This window comes from Neodiprion lecontei, chromosome 3 (genome assembly GCF_021901455.1).
Source record: "Neodiprion lecontei isolate iyNeoLeco1 chromosome 3, iyNeoLeco1.1, whole genome shotgun sequence".
NCBI classification, from domain to species: domain Eukaryota; kingdom Metazoa; phylum Arthropoda; class Insecta; order Hymenoptera; family Diprionidae; genus Neodiprion; species Neodiprion lecontei.
Genome location: NC_060262.1, coordinates 5,220,137 through 5,242,446, shown reverse-complemented (window position 1 = coordinate 5,242,446; position 22,310 = coordinate 5,220,137). Strand labels below are relative to the sequence as shown.

At 37.4% G+C, this 22,310-nt stretch overlaps 1 protein-coding gene across 1 annotated transcript in view; it reads left to right on the top strand.

The window, feature by feature from the left end:
- The window catches only part of LOC107228005 (zinc finger protein chinmo), a 91,278-nt gene that overhangs the window by 5,595 nt on the left and 63,373 nt on the right, over positions 1 to 22,310 (top strand). The window contains exon 2 of the mRNA XM_046734938.1: positions 20,230 to 20,469. Coding sequence (XP_046590894.1) covers positions 20,230 to 20,469 — 240 coding nt within the window. The remainder of the gene's footprint in view (positions 1 to 20,229; positions 20,470 to 22,310) is intronic.

Genomic DNA, 22,310 nt, shown 5'->3' with positions numbered 1-22,310 from the left:
ATACAGAGTTTGGGAATCATTGTTTTCTGGACAGATTTTACGATAAGCCTTGATTAACAGACTATATAAACGGACGTTGATTTATCAAAACTTGTTTTAGTAAACGTGGAACCTTTTCTTCAAAATAGTAAAAAAAAAAATACAAGTCGTAGCTTTATGTATCGTGCAATTAACTATGCATAATATCAACTGTAATGATAATAATCATAAATTGAACAACTCGCCATATTTATTCTATCGCAACGAGTCAACCGCGTTTATCTGACAACATTGGTATAATACTTTACAGCTTGCGTTTTATTGAACAGAATTTTTCCCCAAAAATGCAACTATTTTTATCGAACGAAGAGGAAAATTAGAAAAAAAAGCTGTGAACGTGATTTGTTTTTCCAATACAAAAAAAAAAAAACTATATCACATCGCGCACGAAGCTTCTCGTGTCATACCGGGCAATGACTTTTCCCTCCCTCGATGATTTGCGATTCGCTTTGACGAATTTGTGCGCGATTCTCCGATCTCGAAAAAAAAAAAAAAAAAATACACGCACGAATTTAACGCCAGATTTTTTTCCACCGATCGTTAATTTATTAAAATTATTCACAACCATCTGAAAATCGTGCGTTTCTTTCTTTTTTTTTTTTTTCCTTTCATCTGTTTCAAACGCCAAAGAATCTTATATTTCATTCCGGATCATTTTCGCAACCCGCGTCTCCGACGACGTGAAGATTTCTTTTTCTATCCTTGGTATTTTTTTTTTTTTTTTGTTTCCTTCGTTTACTCTCTCGGCGCTAAACATTACGAAAAAACAAAACACCGTACGTCAACGTTCCGAGCAAAGTTACCCCCGTGAATGAAATCGGGAGAAGAAAATTAAGAAATAAAAAATTTACCAAAAATTCAATACCGCGAACATCATTTACCGCGTTAACAAAGAATTTTCCGAACGATCCTACGATAACAATTTTCGCAACTTTCCACATCGCGCAACGCGTGCAACATTATCGATCGATTTGACAAGTCCAATTACCATATTTAAACACAAATCTATGCAGGGTTGCAAATTTTTTAAATGAAAAATTAACGCGTCAACCATTACTTTTTCAATTCATAATGGAAATAATTTAATGGAAATAAATTCCATTTAAACATTAGATTCAATGATTTAATGAAAATTATTTTCATTTGATCATTAAGTTTATCGAATTTGTATTTGAACGATCGGAACGAATTCATGTTTGGTTTTGGTCTAGATCAAAATGATCAACTCACGTGCGGGGTTGCAAATCTTTTAATGAAAAATTAACGCATCAACCGTCACTTTTTCACTTCATAATGGAAATAATTTCCATTAAAACGTTAAATTTAATGTTTCAATGAAAACACCAATGCAATTAAAAAAGTAACGCATTAATTGCAACCCTGCATGTATGTCGTGTATATCTCTGCATTATTGTACCGAACAACGGTGTCGAACGTTGCGATGCAAACCACGTGAGAAGCGGCCAACTGGAGGGGGGGGGGGGGCAGGAGTGGGAGGAGCGGGAGCGGTGGGGGGGGGGGGGGCAATAAGGTGAGTAAGATTCGAACGTGAACATGACCGTCAGCATCTGAAAACATATATATATATATATATATATATATATATAAAACATATATATATATATACTCAACTCTCGTTACGCGCAAAACAGACTCATCGACGTATACATTTTCGTATTACGTATCGCTAACGCGTTGCGTTGCGACGAGAGCTCTTGGAGAGTAAGCGAGATTGGTTGCGGAAAGACCAAAGGGGTAGGGGTGGTGGTGGGGGAGGGGAGGTCTCCCAGCGGTTACGCAGGGTTCTACTTTACACCGTGCGACAACACTATTCGACAATCGAGGCAGGCGAAAAAAAAAAAGAAAAACGTAGGGACGTCGCGTAGAGTTGAGACAAGCGCATTCGGTCAGTTAAGTAAGTCAGTAAGTCAGTCAGTCAGTCAGTCAGTCAACCTTCCGCAAGCTTTGGTGATATAGGTACAGATAAAGATATGCCGTGTACTACTCATATCTATGATACATATATATATATATATATACATCTATTAGCGAGTAGAGGAGAGCACAGCGACGACTGACGACGACTGTCGCTGCTGCCCAAAGTACATCGTCGTTTCTATCGTGGTTCCTAGTTAGTTTGGTACCAAGAGCCCCGAGAGTCAGAGCCTGCTCTCACTCTCGCTGTCGCGTTTCTCTCTCTCTCTCTCTCGCTCTCTCTCTCTCTCTGTCTTTCTCTCCCTCTCACTCTTTCTTCTACCTCTTTACACAAAACTCTCCGACCATCCCTTCCATCTCTATCGATCGATCCATCTATCTATCTCTGTCTATCCTTCATTCAACAGTATTGACATATACGTCGCGAGCGACGGTTTGTTACATACTTGAAAATTGCGGTTTTGTTTTTCAATTTTTGATTTTTTTTTTTATCGCGCTTTTTCTTTTTCGTTTTTTTTTTTTTTTTTTGTTTTTTTTCGAATCAACTCGCCCAAGTCACCGTGTTTATCGAAGTTTACGGTTTGTTACGAATTTGATAAATATATACATATATCGTAGATATTAGGTTATATTTGTATTAAATACAGAAGAAGATAAAGAAGAGGAATTATGGCAAAGAAATGATCGATGTTTTAACTTTTAGTTTCAATATTTTTTTCTTAAGTATAAAATTCGCATTCTTCTCAGTTTCATCAATTATTTATCGATATATACGTATATATATATATATGTACGTACGTCGGTTCCTCTTCTTCTTCCCCCCCCCGACCTCACTTAAAAAAAACCCTTTCTCCGCAACAGTTTCTCATACTATCATCTTTGAATCCGAGTCATATTAAAACCGTTTCAAAATCAATTATACTTGTTCGGTAACACAGATCGATTAATTCGTTCGGTGTTTCGACGCATCGCAATGTGCGAGAAAAAAAAGTTCCCTCTCGGATATCGTTAAACACCTTGTATAGATCCTTAATAAATCGATTCATTTAATTATTGATTTATGGATGATAAATTCGCGTTAAGTGATTGGGAGATTTTTTACTCGCTTATTGTTAGTGTAACAAAACGTCAAGATTTTAATCCCGTTTCCTTTTTGCTTCGTACCTAACCCGATCTATACGCTAGGACTCGTTGTAAACACCCGTTTACTCCTCTCGCGGAGTGTTTACCCCAACGATCTTTCACTTATCATTGTAAATCCGTCCGTTGCCGGAGTATCGTCTGAATCCCTTCTCTGTGTTGTGCGGTGCAAAATATTCTTTCGATAGTTTGTGTTTGCTTGTGTAACGTGTAATGTGTAACAGGTACGCAACGAAACCGATATATATATATACATACATATATATATATATGTGCGCATATGCGTAACGTTAGATCTTCTTACTTAATCCCCAAATAGCGTATCATAAACGGCATCTAGAGAGTTTCGAGTCACATGAAAATCACCGTGTAACTCGGGTGCGCGGTTTTACACGTCGACTGTTATCTGCGTAGTTTAAATTGTATGAATTTTATACGTGTTAATAGTTTAATGTTTTTCGTCAAAGAACGTACGTAGATTTTACAATAATTTTACAACCTGGATCTTGCGTGTAAAGCAAATAATAATACATACATATTTAAATACACACACGCGTAAATGCCAATCGACAAATATATTGTGTAAAAATTCTGAAACACTAACTGAATTTACGTCAAGTCAATTAACGATATATATATATATATATACTGTGCGGTGTGATTTAAAAATACATACTTTACGTATGATAATTAATTACACGTGGTCCTGAATCATCCGAGATTAAGGTACCTGATCACACCGTTTTTCGTAAGTAACCACATTTTAAAATTAATGGAAATATTGTTCAATATCGTTTCGTTACGTGGGTTTTAATTCAACGAATGTAAGAGATTCGTAGTCGGACGGGTGAAAAGACGCTTTTTGAATACGTCGAAAGACTTTTGTTTTTTTTTAACCGCCAGTCTGATTTAACATCTTGCAAGAATTTAAGCGTCTCGAAAGGTATTTTTTCTTACCTCTGCGGCGTATCGAGATGTTTCTTACTTTTTTTTTTTTTTTTTCGAGGTTTCGATTTCGCCGTATCCACCATTTTTGACCTTTGAGATATTTTTTTTTCTTTTCCTTTTTCTTTCTCTTTTCTAAACCTTTGAAATTATTTTCAAAAGACTTTCGGCACGATCTTTCTGGAGCGTTTAAAAAACGTTTGAATAACATTTTTTTTAATCCACTTCGGCGTCGTTAGATATCACGACCCACGTGTTAAACGGTATATATTGATTGACGACGTTATTTAACGCTACGATCGATCGATTCAATTTTACTTAAATTTAAAATAAAAATCCGGATGTTTCGTTTTTTTTTTTTTTTTTTTTTTTTTCTTGATTCCGTGCAGAGATCGTTGAAAGAACAACTTTCTTTAATGCGACATTAGATATTCGCAACGCGTACCTTTTAGATACTTTCGTTTCGTCGCTGTTTTGATTTTCTTTCTTTTTTTTTTTTTTTTATTTTGTTTTTGTATTCAACGATCTTTCTCCTCTTTTTGCTTGCAAAAAATGTTGTTTCCAATTCAATCGTTCACCGACTCGTTCACTCGCTTTTGACCAAATTCACTTCCTTAATGAAATTTATTATAATCCGTTACTTGCTCCTCTTGTATTTTAAATATATAAATATATATTTATCTACACTCTATCTATGATTTAGGCACGACATAGATATAGATAAGCAGCAGGCTGGGTGTGCAGCTAAACTATCTCTCGAAGCAACAACAGCACCATGTTGTATTCTTATCTCGCAAAAATTCTGGTAGCGTTATAATTTTTTTCTTAATTTGTATTTTTTTTTCTACTTTTCTCTCTCTCTCTCTCTCGAAAAAAAAAGATTCAACGAGCTGAAATATTAGAATTAATCCAGGGAAATCTAATGCCGATGTCTTAAGAGGGGGGGGGGAAAAAAAAATAGAGATGTTGAAAAATATTTCAAACACTATGCGATAGTTACGCTTTTCAATTACATCGCATACAAACGGAAAATTAAAATTATGTTATTGAGTTAGTATAGAATTGGAATTTCTAAACCTCGATATCTAAGGCGGATGAAGGAATTTAGGGCAAAGGGCTGATATCGAAATAAGGAAGCCAGTGGTCACAATTGTATGCGGAAGTTTCAGTCTCCGTCTCTCCCTCCCTCTCTTTCTAACGCTCTTTCTTACCCATGCATGTATCGTGTAGGAGGATGCGTAAGTAAAATTCCCCATTATTTTGTAACATGTTGTAAATACACTTGATACGTTACACGAATTGTAACCTCATATGTAGGTATTATACATGGGGAATTCCATGGGAATCCGAACAACAACTTCCGACCCTCACAATTTCCGATTTCGTTTGAATGAAAAAATTTTCCGCAATCCTCCCAACTCTAAAAACAGTGACTTGAATATTTTTTCACATTTTTTTTATTTTCAATCAACTGTTTAATTATTTACCAATATTCAAAGCGTATAAAGTAAATATTCGCAAATAATTGAACAGTTGAATGAAAAATTTGAATATATTCAGAGTACAGTTTCAGAGCTGGAACAATTGCAGAAAATTTCTTTAAAAACGAAATAAAAAATGGCGCGGGGCATAGGTCGATTAGTTTCGCATGGAATTTACCATATATTAGCCGATTATATCGCGTACAGGGAAGGGTAAAGATGAAGAGCTAAAACAACGAGACTAAAAAAGAAACAAACGATTAATTTTCTTCAATCATCGCTCGCATTTTCGATATTATATAATATTTGTATATTATAAATATACGTAAAAAGTGTAAATATATGCATATTTTTTACGTTTCTCTCTCTCCCTCTCTCTCTCTCTCTCTCTCTCTCTCTCATATATATGTATATCTATACCGTAAGCATAGCGCCGCCTAGCTGCTTTCTTTCCGGCAGTTGTGCCGCTTTGCTATTTTAGTAATGAGCGAGCCATAGAGAGAGAAAGATGACGCGAGATGGAAAGAGAGACAGGGAGCGAAACGTAGAGGTAAAAAAAAAAAAAAAGAAACAACAAACAAAAAAACACCGGCGCCTAGATTAGATCGTCTTAGAAAATTCGCGAATCGCGCTTACCGCGTGTTGTGAAATTTTTTTAAAATTTATTTTCCGTTTTCCTATTTCTACTTTTTAAATTGCTCGTAACTCTTGATTTTTCATTCGTAACGTATGGATAGTTTTTTTTTGTTTTTTTCCCGAAGAAAATTAATTTGATTCGAGAATAAAACGTAGAAAAAAAAAACAATTTCCGGGTCACGGACGGACCTCCTCCAAAAACATGAAAATTTTTTTCAATTCTCCACTCTCCATTCTCCAAATCAGTCTGCATCCTTTAATTTCACCTCTGTCGAATAAATCTTTGATCATCCATCGATGCGCGTGACAAAAGGAATATTTTTTTTTTTTGTTTTTTTTTTTCTCTTATTCCAGAGTCAAACGAATGGCTGCTTTTATCTAAGAGATCGTTTTTGAGGAAAATTTTTTTTTTCATACCAAAAGAATGTCGCATACTTTGACGCGACGCGTATTGAAAAAAAAAAAAAAAAAAAAAAAAAACTCATCCAACAACATCACAATACTTGAAAGAAAAAAGGAATAATTTTTGTAGACTTTTCTTTTTACTTGGGTCCGTCGTGCCCCGGAATAACCCAATAAACGATAAAATTTCACCAACGATTTTTCACCCGCATTCTTAGGCAAAATTCTAAGCGATTATATCGATAGAACGTAAAAAAATAAACGTATATAATATATATATATATATATATATATATATGTATAATTACCTCGATTCTTATTGCTTAGATGAAATTTTTGATATTATTGATACGAAGATAATTGTAATTCTCATCGTTAAATATTCATCTCTTTCCTTTTACGCGCACGCTCACGCACACACACACACACACATATATATATATATGTATATAATGTACATACTTATTCATTTACTTCATAATAATATCCCTGATTCTAATCGCGGCAGGATTTCCGCATCGCTAACGCAGCGCGCGGGCCGTTGAAATTTAGGGGGGTTGTGGATAACGGGTTCATTCGCGGCAATTATTCCCGGATTCCCGATTCACAAAAGCTCGCAGGGGGTTTCTCGCATCCGTCGGCAGTCGGGTACGCGTTTATTACAGAGATGCCGCGGCAGCGCAAGCTTCGCGCATTTCTCGTTGCTGGTACCGAGGCGAAGCTTGACGAGCTTGCCGAGCTTGCGGGGAGACGAGCTTTTCTCCGTCCCCGTTGCAGTATTGACGATATTTTCCGTCCCCTTTCTCCTTCGCCCTCGTCTTTTCATCGTCCCTCCCCCCCACCCCGCATTTCGCTCTCTTTAGATTCGTCTCTGCATATTCTCGCACGTATACATACACATACGTATGCGTATTCGTATTGCAGGATTTTGATTTTCGTCTTCACGCAAATTTCCCGACTCTGAGACTGCGGTAACCTGAATTTTTTTGATTGTCTTACCCCGCTGGTTAATTATTTGTAAAATATCTGGGACGATTTAAAAAAAAAAGAAGGACTGTTTTTAAAATTATCAAAAACCGTACTTTCTGTTCCAAAATATTTCAAAACTGACTGACCCACGACTACCGATTTCTTTCCATATTTTTATTTTTTTTTTTTTTCCGATCAACCGAAACATTTTTTCAACGATCTGAAAATTACCGAAAAATTCTCAAAAATTCTACCATTCACTTGGAAAATTTTCTAGACTGGTTCTGTTGCGGATGCTTTTTTTTTTTTTTTTATCAATCCAACAATGAACTCGGTCTGGAAATGTTCTGAGTAAAAAAATATAAGTTTTGGGAATTTTCAGACCGTTTAAACAATGTTTTAGTCGATCAAGAAAATTAAGAGTACTGAAAACTGTAAAAAAATAGAAAAAAAACAATAGAATAAAATCGGCTCATCGGTTTGGAAAAGAAAAAACAATTATTGAGAATTTTCCAAGAATTTTAAAAAAGTTGCTTTTTAAAACCATCCTCAATATATGTATAAATAATTAACCAATTGAATGAAGAATATAAAAAAAATTGAGGGTACTGTTTCGGAGTTCGGAAAATTGGCAAAAAAAAAAAATTTTGAACAAAATCAAAAATATACGGGTATATCCTTACAAACGATTTGCGTGTGATGGGTAAAAATTATTTCCACCGTTTATCGGATGGTAAATTAGAACGTCGAGAATCGGTGAAAATTGTTTCTCGTAAAAAAAAAATTCCATTCCTCTGAAAGAAAGAAGAAAGAGAGAGAGAGAAGTGTATTAAAAAAAAATCCAACTCCCAAAGTTTTGTTGTATTATACCTTGGGCAATCTTCTGCACAATAATTTTCTATATACATATATACGTTGTGTAATTTAAACTCTACAAAAAATTTCTATAATTTGTTAACTTTTTCTTTAGAGAATATTTCACTCAAGAATATATACATATATATACGTAGTAAACAGACGTCGCGTCGTAGCGATATTTCAGTAACCAAATTATCTCAGATTAAATCAATCGATGCATTTTTAAATAAATGCTGTTGATTTTTTTTTTTTTATTTTTATCTCTTTGTATAAAACTCTTGCATTCAACAAATACGGTATAATAGTTATACACACGGAGATTTGATGAGATTATCGTGTGAAATCAAAGTATAAATCTGCTAAAAATCGTGCGAGCGATTCTTCCTTCTACTTTGTCGTCGTTTTTTTTTTTTCATCTCGCTGATCAATCTTCGAATACTTGCAAATATTTTCGATGTTCTCGCCAATCCGCAGTTCGGTTAATTAATACTTTAGATTCGTACGTCAGCAACGTAATTATTCCAAATTCTTTGACTATGTAATGCTTGGACATTTATCTTTTCTTTTTCGTTTGATACTTTTCTGCTGTATTTTTTTTTTTTTTTTTGTCTCCCCGTTCTCGTTCTTCTCCTCCCTTCCGTCTCGTTCTTGTACGACAAACAAACAGTACTGTATTCCGGCGACAAAATATCTCCCCGAATAACGCGTGATCCCCGCTTATCGTGGGAAAACTACTTCTGTTTTTTTTTTTTTTCTGTTAAAATTTTTTTTTTTTTTTTCTCTCCGTTACGTACAGTGTATGCAAATCCGTCATTGACGTACATGTTTAAGAGAAGCCGCGGGGATGGATGGAGGCACAGAGTTCGGGGTTTGTTTGTTTGTTTGTTTGTTTGTTTGTTTATTGAAAGTGGTAAAAAGGAAGAGCAAGAAAGAAAGAGAAGTCAACGAAACGAGAGGAAAAAAAAAGAATTCGAATAAAAAATAAAAAAAAATAAAAAAATGAGAAAAAAGAAACGACGGCGTAGAAAAATAAATTAAATATAAAAGTAAGAAAAATTAGATAAAACGGACACGTGGCATGGGTTACGAAAATGACCGGCTGACGACACGCGTGTCCCGTATAGAGTTATAGGTATATAACATATTCGCATGTTGGTATTCGCGAGATGAGATACAGATCTACCTCCCTCCCTTCCTCTCTCGCTCTCTCTCTCTCTCTCTCTCTCACTCTCTTCCACCTTCTTATTTCCATTTCGCGCTGTAGTTTAGGAAAGAGATTTTTTTTTTATAAAGTTCGATTCTAAGAACCTAGGCGAGCGGGGCTTTGGCCCGAGTTGACTCGATTCGATTCGATTTGACTTGACTTGACTTGACTTGACTCGGCTTGGCTTCACTTCGTTTCTAGGCTCCATGCAAACATATCGCACACACGAAAATACACGGACAAACACATTCTAGACGATTTTTTTCTCAACTTTTTTTTTTTATAAAAATTTTATTTTTCATCCTGCGTAGGTATACGATACCTGTTTCGTATACACTGTAAGATATTTAAGCGGTCGGGTGTAATTCTAATTATTCAACGATCCAATATTCTTCAATCTTCGAGTTTGGCACGTGTTGTGTGTGTAGAAAATCAAACCGCGCAGGAGTGAAAAAAAAAAAAAATAAATGAAATAAGAAATGGCTAGTAATATCGCATTTGATCGAAAGGAAGTTGACGAAAAAATAATATATGAAACAGATTATGATTGGACGGATGTAAGTAAGGAGAGAAAAAAGATACTTGTTGTGTCATTCGTGTTCTTTCGTTCTCATTTTTTTTTTTTTTTTTTTTTTTTTAAATTTATTAATTTGTTTCAAATGTTTTTTACCCAAATTTAATAGTAAATACCTAATTGTTAATTGACATTCCAAAATTACACGCTTGTATTTATTGGACGATAATTTTTATCAAACAAAAACGTTGCGCAAAATGTACATTGAAATAATTCTGCTTTCGTTTTCGTACATTAGCGGTAATATTCTTATCACTTGTTTAATAATTATATCGTGCCGATGCGATTATTCATTCATCTACGTGGCGGCGTTTTTTACATCGCAGGTAAAGATAGTAATTTTCTGACATCCCGCTTCTTTTCAACCGTCACAGCTATTGCTTAACAGTTGCGACTGCATTTATGAAATTATTCTTCTTCGCAAATATTCTCCTCGGTGTAAATTAATTATTTCTTTTCATTCGTCACTGTAGCAAAATCACTTGTTCACGTACGTATTTACGTGTCACGTATGACGTGTTACTGCGATAAGAATTCCGTTTCATCTCCCTTCTTACAAACGAATAACACACCGAATAAAAAAAAAAAACTAAATAATAAACAAACCAAATACAATCTAAAGGAGAAAATAAATAACAATAAACAACAACAGTAACGAGTACTCAATGATATTTTCGTTATTTCAATACTAACGGAAAACAATAAAGACAATGAACGACTAGATATGCGAAGGGAAAACGTTATCATCCGAAATCGACAACAGTTCGTTATACATTTTTTTATCTTTTTGTTCGTTTCAAATAATCTTAAATAATCATATTTTGTCTTGTTACACCTATTGTTAAACGGAGTTCGAAATCATCAGATCTCCTTTCTTATCTATATTCCACTTGCCAATTCGAGACTCGAAAACGAGACGCAGCGCGTGCGATTAAAATTGATTATACCTGACCGAAGAAACGAAGCTAAAAAGAACGAAACCTCCTCCCCTTCAGAAAAAAAACGCGTTAAAAAAAAAAAAAGAAAATAAAAAAACGTGAAAATCATCAGGAACAATTTTTACGACAATTTCGTCGTCTAAGCGCAGCGTTACGCCGCAGCGCAACTGCATAGCGCAACTGCATAGAGCGCAAAGCGCCAGGGGGAGAGCGCGCTCGCCTCTTGCGTTTCATCGCGTCTCGGTTTCGATTCGGTTCGGTTCACCTCGGTTCGGTTCGGTTCGGTTCGGTTAAACTGATCGCCGTAGCGCTGCGTTCGCGCGTGCGCGCGCCGCCGTTCCGTAGCGCGTGTGTGATTCCTTCCGTCTTACGTGTGTGCGTGCGTAGCCGGAGTCGCGCGTGCGGCCCCGCAGCGACCTTGAGCCTCGCCGTGTTGCCTCCCTCCCTCCCTCCCGCCACCCCTTCAACGACCCCACTCGGTCCCTTCGCTCTTCCTCCTCCTTCGCCTATTCCTCCCTCCTCCTCCTCCTAGCGTTTGCCTCCCCCCCACACCCCCCCGCCCCCCGCCGCCACTCCACCCCGCCACCTGCCAATTCTCCCCCCACTCGGCCAATCTACATTTGCCTCCGGGTCCCCCTGAGTCATGCGTACGTACGTACGGTGTACGTAGCGTAGCGTAGCGATGCTGCCAAAATTCATCCTCCCCCCACCCCGCCGCTTCGCTCGCTCCATCACTCTCTCTCGCTCTCTCTCGCTCGCTCTCTCGCTCTGTCCCTGCAGCGATGCCCCTTCCCTTCTACCCACTGCCCGCAGGATTCTATACAACCCCTGTCTCCGTTCCAACCCTCCTCCTCCTCCTCCTCCTCCTCCCTCACCCCTGACGCCTCCCGTTACCTCGAAACCCCAATTATATGTACCGCAGAGCACTTCTGCACACGCGGCCCTTGAGTGCAGGGGAATTGGGATGAGGCGAGGGATGAAAAAGGGGTAGTGGAGGGATGATAGACAAAACGAACTTGCCCGCGATGCATGGCGAAATTTGTTTTTCCCATATCCTGCGAGCGAGAAAACGTGACGGAGAATTTGCAGAATTTTTGAAGTGAATATGGAGAGAGGGAGAGAGAGAGAGAGAGAGAGAGAGAGAAGCGTTTATACGTGTATTACATGTTTGATAATAATACATCACGCATAATTGTGGAATTTGATCACTTTACGCGAGTACTGGTGTGTTTCATACGTGCGTGCGTAATGCACTGTATACATAAATGCAGAAGTAGATGGGGATCTGTGCGTTAATGTGCGTATGGGTATACGGTCGTACTCCGTAATACCGATTTGACGATTAAGGGAGGCGTAAAGAAAGAGAGTGAGAGGGGGGGTCGGGAGGGGGGGGGGGGGCGTAGGGGCAGGGGGAGGGGGTTTTATCGTGGTGGGAGAGATGAGAGAGAAATATCGTACTCCTCTCGTGCTCCGTTGGTGCAGCGATGCGATTCGCGTAATGAGGGAGGAAGGAGATGAATAATTAGTAAAATGAAAAAGCAACAATCTTAATGAAAGAGAAAACAAAGTTTATAAAACATTTGATTCCGTGTAGGATGTAAAATCTGTCAATAATCGCATTGTGTATTGTAACGCGTTGTAAAATACATTTGCTGTGCCATATAGGTGTCTAAAGTTTGGTAAAATGGGTGGGAAAAATTGTAATGAAATAAAAAAAATTCATCATCGACGGAAAAAGTAATTTTATCATTGTTGTACGAAATCGATTCTCTCGCCATTGTGTGAATCTTGACAATTTCCAGTTTCAGTTGATTAGTATTTAATCGTACTTTCTGAATCTATTTTTCATCCAATGATTATTAACGACTTTAACCACTAATCGTTAAACCGTTCGATTCGACCAATTGATTCTACCCACGAGATTTTTTTTCTGTGATATCGTACGAAATTTTATTGCAAATTGATGCAATACGAGTTGAATCGGCATTGCAGCTAATGCAGAAGGTATTGGTCGCAGGTTGAGGAAAATCAAACAGGAATAGGCATTCAACTAAACCAAATGAATCTCTTCTAAGTCACGGAACAATCAGTGCCAAATTAATTGGCTGACAGAATTTTTTCTTCCCTTCCTCCCTCTCTCTCTCTCTCTGTTGTCTCTGTCTAGCTGTCGAATCGTTCTTATCGTCTGAAATATAATTCGTTGTACGTGACTGTTTGAATTGTTTTTGTTTTTTTTTTTTTTTTTTATAAAAATCAAAACAACGCGTATCACCGCGCTTACTAAAATTTCTGCAACATTTTCGTTGCGTGCAAACTGTAATATTTCGCAAATGGTTTGGCTGCAGGCACGCCGCGCGTCCGGTGATAAAATTGGCGTCGCGCACCAAAAAAAAGAAAACGCGAACCGAGGGAAGAAGAAAAGGGAAGAAGAAAAAAAAAAAAAAAAAACACACGAAACACGATCGAAACGTGGAACAGTGAAAAAAATCGTTTCAAAAACCGTGGCAAACTCGGGCCGATCGTAACCTAGGGCCGATACTGGCACGTGTTAGATTCCGAGGCTGACAGGGATAGATAGATAGATAGATAGATAGATAGATAGATATCTTAGAAACATTAGACCCGGGTTTGCGTTGAAGGGCGAAGAGGGGCTCGAACGCGCGGTTGGGGCGGCGGGGGGGGGGGAGGGGGTGGCGAATTTCGGCGAGGACGGCAAGGAGGGGGCGGGGGGGGGGGGGGGAGAGCGGAGCGATGATTGAAGTCGGGGTTGTAACGGGGTGGGGGGGAATCGGAGCGGAGTTGAATCGGCGTCGGTAAGTACGAAAGAGGCGGGGGGGGGGGAGGGGGAGGGAGGAGGAGGAAAAGCGCGGAGGGCAATTTTTCAAGGTAGGGGAAAACACCGGGGCGCCACACGCAACACCGGGTAGCCGGGGCAACAACCAACGTAAAACGCGCGAACTCAAGTTCGGCAATCCTGGCCTCAGGCAATCCCTCCCTTCCCTCCCTTCTTACCCCTTCCCTCGGTCCCATCCCCACCGTTCTTCCCTGTGCCGCTGCGTTCTTGCCCCCTCCCCCCTTCCTCCTCCTCCTCCTCCTCCTCCTCCTCCTCCTCCTCCTCCTCCTCCTCCACCTTCTCGGGGTCGACGCTGACGGAGAGGAGAAATAGAGATAGACGGAGAGAGAGAGAGAGAGAGAAAGAAAGAGAGAGAGAGAGATATAGATAAGGAGAGAAGATCGCCCCACGCACGATCGCAACGCACACACACACACACACACACACGCACGTAACGATTTCGGGTAACCGCATTTGCAACGGCTTCGATGACCCACATACATTATTATAGATATATGTATATACAATTAGGGTGGTCGTCATTTAGAATGTTGACGAATTTATTCCGGATCACCCCGTCAAATCAACTATAAATAATTGAAAAACAATTCACAATTTTTTTCAGATTTTTTTATACCAAACTGTAACCCGTGCCTGCAAGAGAAAGGATTTCCCAATTTGAAATACACGTGTTTCGGACACGTTCTTAGTATATGTTTTACTGTGAGAGTAATAATGTTGGAAATAATCGATGAATGTGAGGTTCTAGTGAGCATTACAAGTGCTACTATCTGAGAAAAAAAAATTTCACATCGTCATACCGAATAATATAAACAGTTGCACTTTTTATAAGTAAAAAGAAAAAGTCAAATTTCTAGGGTGTGCAATTTCGTCGAGATTGGTTGATACGACGATGATGTGAATTTTTTTCTCAGACAGTGGTACTAATACTCACTAAATCTTCGCAATTACAGATTGATTCGAACATCGTCACTCTTACAATAGATTACATGCTGAGAATGCGTCTGAAACAGGTTTATTTTAATTGGTGATATCCATCCATTTACAGGCACGGGTTTGAATTGATATAAAAATCTGAAAGAATTGGGAAATTGTTTTTGAATTATTTGTAGTTTATTTGGGGGGTGGTCTGAAAAAAATCATCAACACCCTAAGCAAGGATCACCCTGATATGTATATATTTTTTTTTCTCCTCCCCTTTCTTTCGTTCTTATCATTTTTTTGTTTTTTGCTTGTTTTTCTTTTTTCTCTTCTATTCGCTCATTAAACGTTATCTGTATTAGCTATTGTTGTTATCATTATATCGACGATTTATATTCATACCACACGCGTACAAAGTGAATTGTAGTAAAGGTTTTTGGAAAAATTATTTTATTGTATTTCTGCATACATTTTTATCTCTCCTTCTCTTTTTCTCTTTCTTTCACAGTATCACGTCATTCTAGATGAGAATTTGATTTCTCAGAGTTTTTGTCCTTCATTTTCTTTCTATATACATGTGTGTGTGTATAAAATATAAATAAAATTGGTATATATATATATGTATATTTATATATGAACACTGGCGATAAGTGAAAAAGGATGCAAAAGATTGTTAGGTTGTATTATATTATAGTCGTTATGCATCGCGATGCGTCGTAGTGGTGCGACGGTTGATTCGGAGAAAAGAAAAGAACAGAAATAAAAGAAAAAAAAAAAAAAGAAGAAGTATCGAAATTCTCCAAAAACTAATAAACCGATCGGAACGAACGAAAATCGGTCCGGCTAATGATTGCAGGACAGAGATACGTACACGTAACGTTGATAAACCTACTAAGAGATTCGAAAATCGATCGAATTGTCCGTAAATGTGACCATAATAATAATAATACCAAGTTAAAATTCGACATGGGATATAACGATAAAATCTTTCGATCTTACTTCTTTTAATTTCGCGACTCGACGCGGGGGGGGGATTAAAAAATGGAAAAACGATGCCACAATAATCCAAACATCACGGTATCAAATTTTGAAAAAGTGCTTCGTCGGCAAAAAATATCTATAGTCAGTAATACGCGTATATAGAATAAAGAACGTATCGGAATTTCCGACCACAAATTCGGTAACCCTCCATTTTTTTTTTTTTTTTTTTCCCTCCTCGCACACCTCGCAACAACCTACATTTTGACTTTTCTATAACGCATATTTAAATAAACCTTGACGAAGAAAAAAAAAGAAGAAAAAAAAAAAATAACGCGCAAGCGTCTTCAAAATCTCCGACGTTTTCTTATCGTTCCGTTTTTTCATCCCCCCCCCCCCCCCCTCCCTCCCCCCAATTCTCGCCACGGACAAGGGTGAGAATTTATTCGGCATCACCCGTTACCCGCTTGTCCGTTCTCTGCGTCATTTCTCGTCGTCATCGAATGACAGGGAGAAAAGCAAAGCTAGCCTCCGGTCTCGGTCTCGTCTCGTTTCGTTTCGTCTCGTCTAGTAGTCGTCGGTTCGTCGATCGCGCGCTTTTAACGTCTCTCTGCCTTAGACGACGTCGAGAGTTAGGGAACCGAGTTAGTTACTCGTACGTATGCTCTCTGATTTGGCGGTGCCGTTGCTGTTGCTGCTGCTGCTGCTGCTTGTGCCGCCGCTTGTGCTTGCTCGTGTTCGCCTCGCCTCGCCTCGCCTCGCCTATCCTCTCCACTCCTCTTCTCTCCTCTCCTCTCCTCTCCTCTCCTCTCCTCTCCTCACCACTCCTCTCCTCTCCTCTCCTCTCCTCACTCCAGTATAGTACATATGGTTAATAGTTGCGTTTCGTCGTCGCGTATCGTCGTCGCCCGATCAAGTTGTTGCCGTACCGCGTCCCGGTGTGTGCAGGTGATGCAGGTGCCGATATATAAGCGTACAGCAGCCCTTCTTATCAGTGAAGATTTTTCCACCCTGTTCGATCAGTGCGACCCTTTGATGGTTTTTTTTTTCGCAAATTTTTGAAATTCTTTTTTTTTTTTTTTTTTTTTTTTTTAACCAACTATCTTCACCCCCACCCCGCCCCCCCCCCCCCCCCACACACACGCATCGTTTTCGTGTATTTTCCCCCCTTTCACGCGTGTGACATTAGCACGTACATTGTCGCGAAATTTTTTGTCAAATTTATCGCGCCAAATCTCGACGCGTAATTGACATTTATATTTTTTTTTATCGTACGAAACTAGATTCGCGTGTGTGTGTGTACATATATATATATATATGTATATATATATTTTGCATAACTAATTACACACATGTATTATTTGTGTTATATATGTATATTGCATGTGCGGGCGTGAGTTGTGACGATGTATTAATCATCGTCGTTTAGTTCGCTGTTGAAATTCGTTGTTGTGTGACGTTTCGAACTAACCGAACGAGAGGAACATGCTTCTTGTTAAAATTCGGTTTCTACCATCGTCGTCGATTCATAAGAAATTCAACGTTTGCACGAGCAATCGAACGCGGGAGGAAGCTATTCTCACTACTGTGATGTGTCGATTTTCAATGATAATCGTTATTCGAAAAATAAACGAGCACGTGTTGTACGATAAATCATAACTACGAAACATTCGATCGATCAGTTTTTTAAACATCGTCACGTTTTCATAAATCATAAACGTACGAATTGTGTCAACAAGTGTAATTATAAATTGTCTAAATCTTGTGTCGCAGCTTTAATCAATACGTGGATTATTAACGTAAATAAAATCTGTTTATCACGCGAATTAACTGTGCATAGATTGTTCATATTATTATTATTAATGATATAACAACGAATTTTAGCATAATATATATTACTTTATATATATATATATATATATATATATACATGCATACATAGATAAATTGTTTTCTATAACCACGTGTTTAAACGGCATTGATCGCGTTGTTATTGTTTTTCCGAGAATATATATATATATATAAACACATCGAATTTGGATTAGATAAAGAATATTTACTGCTATTATACGTGTATCTACGTGTGTATGTGCATGTGGCAAAGTGTATTACATACAGATATATATATATATATATATATATATATATATATACATATACATATATATATATATAGTATATATTATATATAAATATAAAGTGAAAAAAATTAATAAATACATATATTCATATGTATAATATATTTGTTCGCGTATAAAGAGCTGGTTCTTAGTCGATAATACAAAAATACAGCCTTGATCAAACGGTCTGTGAACGCGTTGCAAGGTTGAAAACATAATTTTTACATTGAAACAATAATATATTAAACGGTTGATAAAACAGGATATCAAACGTATATATAATCAAACATAATATAACAGTGAGTATAATTAACAATGTTGACATAAACTTGTGTGATAATTTGAATCTGATGAAAAAAAAATAAAAATAAATAAAAATGAGGGAAACGAGAGTTTAAGAGAAACTAAAAAAAAAAAAAAAAAAAAATCAAAAAACAAAAAGAAATACGAGAAACACTGAGATTCGATTGTGCGGATGACGTATTTGTAATTCTGTTGAATTTTTTCACCCTTGTTACTCTTTTTTCTTTTTCTTTTTTTTTTTTTTTCCCCGCCCTCCCCCCTCACGTTACCGTTAAACCGCTTGAATAATTCCGGCAACGGTGATTATACGGTTACATAAGAAAAGCGCCCGAAGAGATCCCTCGTCTTATGCAATTCTCTCCGCGAGCTTTTGCTTAATCGGAAGAATTTTCGCGGTGCATCGACGTCTAGATTGATAGATCGAAGGATATAGAGAATCAATCAAAAGTAAATGCCTTTAGGTACGTCGATTGTTGTTTTTATTATTATTTTAATATCCGCGGTCGTACATGTATATATATATATATGTATATATGTATTATTTTTTAAATTATCCTTGTCACGTGTCATTGTTATTATATAATATGGTTAATACATCACGTACGACGAGTTTTCATTTTTACCTAATATATACCAACTAATGTATACATATACGAATATCACGTGATATAGTCTTTTTTGAAAAATCTTTAATTCAATCTTATCCCTTTCTCACATTCATTGACATGATCTGACCTTTCGATTCTCGTTCGATTTTTCGACTGCTTGCGTTTCTCAAGTGAATGAAAGAGGAACCGAATTGATCACTTTCTGAAACTAAATGGAATAATTTTCACCTTTGCTTTCGTTATATTAACGATCCTGATTCGTCGAATAAAATCAGTCGCGTGTGTGAAAGTTAACATCGTCTACGATCGTTTGTGTATAATCTTGCGGTTACAATTATATTTGTTGCCTGTGTAAAATATCGAAAGTGAAAATTTGAATGGAATAGATTTTCCCATGAACTAGATTATAATTTTTCTACAGTATAAAATAATGCAATTTCAAATTTTTTTTCTTTTTTTTTCTCGTATCAAATCGTACGAAATGTTATTTCAACTTACCGTGTGCTTGTTAAAAGTGTACGAGGGGGAAAAAAAAAAATTCGCAACAATTTTAATCGCGTTTTCGTACAAATAACTTGTCACAGTGAGACTTGCAATAAATAATTACTCTGTAACGAGATCATCGGAATATCGCGAACATTGATAGAAAAAACAAAGTTATAAATGCGGTTTAATCGGTAAATAATTATCATCGAACGATCGGTCGAATCAATATTTAGTAATACGTTGAAATTTTCGAATGATACACAACAAATCACAACTTTATGTGTAATTTATTTAATACAAAACTTGATGTACTTATTTTTACGCAAAATATCGTCGGATCGCATTATATATATATATATATATATATATATATATATATATATGTGTGTGTGTATATATGTATTTATTGTTAATAAGAGTAATTCCCGCGTTTTTCAAGACACATTTTAATACGCCGTTCAAGATCACGATTGAAACTTGTAGAAAATAAAAAGCGTTACTTTGAAATATTGGAACGAATTATTGAGAATTTTGATTTGCAAATACAGTAACCGAACTTCACGGAATCCTGTAATATTTCGAAACAACTGTTTCGCACTGTGAATTTTATTTTTCTTAACAGCTTGTCACAGAATTTCTTTGCAAATTTGAACGGTGAAAAAAATTACAGCACGTTATTGAGTTTAGTGCGATTAAATAGAAGCTTGCTTTTCGTAGGCAGTTTATCGATAGCCAAATGACCGAAATTATCGTATTTTCGTGGGATAAGGTTCCTCGAACAGGATGGCGTTGATAACAGGTGTTTTTCATACGCTGGATTTGTTTGGCAATTTTTCAGCTGGAGGAGCAGTTGGGCACGGACAGGATCAGGAAGAGAGGTCGTCCCTGCTTGAGGGTGGCTGCAGTGACAGGGGTGGTGGCGAGAGTCAGGGCGGGGGTGGGCCCAGGGGTGGCGTCATGGACTCTAATCAACAACAATTTTGTCTGAAGTGGAACAGCTTTGGCAGCAATTTGGCCACGGCATTTTCGAACCTCTTCAAAAGCGAGAGTCTCACCGATGTCACCCTCTTCTGCGAGGGTGAGTGAAACCCCGTAATATTACACACGTCCTAAACTAAGAGAAATTCTTAGTTCCGGTTACCGCTCGGTACTTGACTATTTTCATTTTTTACCACGATCGACAAAATATAGTTATAGGTAGAAAATTAAAATTAGTTTTTTGGCTGTTACCGGAAAGTCTAGTATCCGTTGCTATTCTCTCTGATTACGATCACTGTTGCTAGACTTTCTTGCAACTGTTGCGAAAATTTAATGCTCGTGCAAGAATAAATTGACGTTAAGGCCTTGTTTGACTAAAAAATTAGAGTAAACCTCGGAAACTGATTTTGCGTAGCAATTACCAAAAAAGGATCGACGATGGTGAAAAATGTTTAGGCGTACCTCTCTTTTCGTAATTCCAACAATATTCAAACAGTTTTTTTTAACGATACCTGTTTTACTCAATTTTTCTAGTTACTGTAACGAATGAAATTTTTCTCGGTGTATAAAAACTCGATACAATCTTAAAACGTGATTTATTAATTAACAAATAAATTTTCCGCGTAAAGTCGATGAACTTAAATTTGTATTCGATGATATCTTTTTAACACGGTGAAAGAATCAATATCGAACAATTTCTTTTTGATTGGTCAGTGAATTGCTGGTTTTATTGCGGGTGATAATTTTTTTTTTTTTTTTGTTATTTTCGAACAGCAAAACCATTGCATCGTAATAACAAATCGTTTGAGATGAAATTATTGTTTTTTTTTTTTTAATAAGTTTCGAACGAAACGAAATGATTTATTATTGTTTAGAACTAAGGATGTTACGCAAAATATGTTTACAAAGCTTATAATCATTTGTTAGTAACAAATTCGTTAGTATAACCAAAAGTTCTGAATCGCAAACATTATACAGACAAGACGAATTTAGATATTGATAAACAAAAAACGAAGAAAATTTGTTGAAATTCGTGAAAAATCGAAATCTCGATTAGCACGTGAATTCAAAATTCTACATTTCTGTTTTTACCGTCTAGACAAAATCGCTTATACAATATTCATTCCGATCGATTTGAGTATCGATATTCGAACCCTGGTTCTATGATCTCAATTTGTTTCATCCGCAAAAATTATTGGAAGCCAAAAAATAAACGATGAAAATCGCAAAAACGGATATCAGAGGAGAGGATCCTTCCGATTCGCAAAAATTGGACAAACATCACGACTTTCAACATCAATACGGTGAAAAGAAGAAAATTTGTGGAAATTTTTTTGTTCTCATCCTCGAGAAAAGAAATCCTCAATTCAGTCCAATCCATTTGATTGTCGTTCCTCGAACATTGTCCGTGATCTCAATTCGTTTGGTTCCGCGGATTCACTCGCCTGATATGTCTCGAAAAAATATCCGAACCCCCCCCCCCCCCCCCCCTCGCCAAAAAGAAAAAACATCGGGGTAAAAAATGATTGTAAAAAAATTTGAGAATGACTTTCAACGATAAAATGATATTTTTATTGCGCAATGGCTTGAGAAAATTACAAATTACGGTGAAACTCGCAAACGTGCGAATTAGCAATTTTTTTCCAAAAACACGCTTCGATACGGCGACTTTATTCAACGCGATTCGCTGCCGATGTCCGACTTGAACGCGACTCGTTCTACTCGATCCTCCTCCGTTTCCACACACGCGAATCGTTTCCACTTTGCGAAACTACGAGGACGACGACGACGCATGCACCGATTCGCAGTTGCAGTCTGGCGAATCGTTGGCTTGACTTCCCCACTCCGAGAGCCGGGAGTGCAGTTGCAAATTGCATTTTGCACGGTTCGGTCTTCCGACGAACGAACGCCCTGCACAAACTCATCGCTGCCTTCGCAATA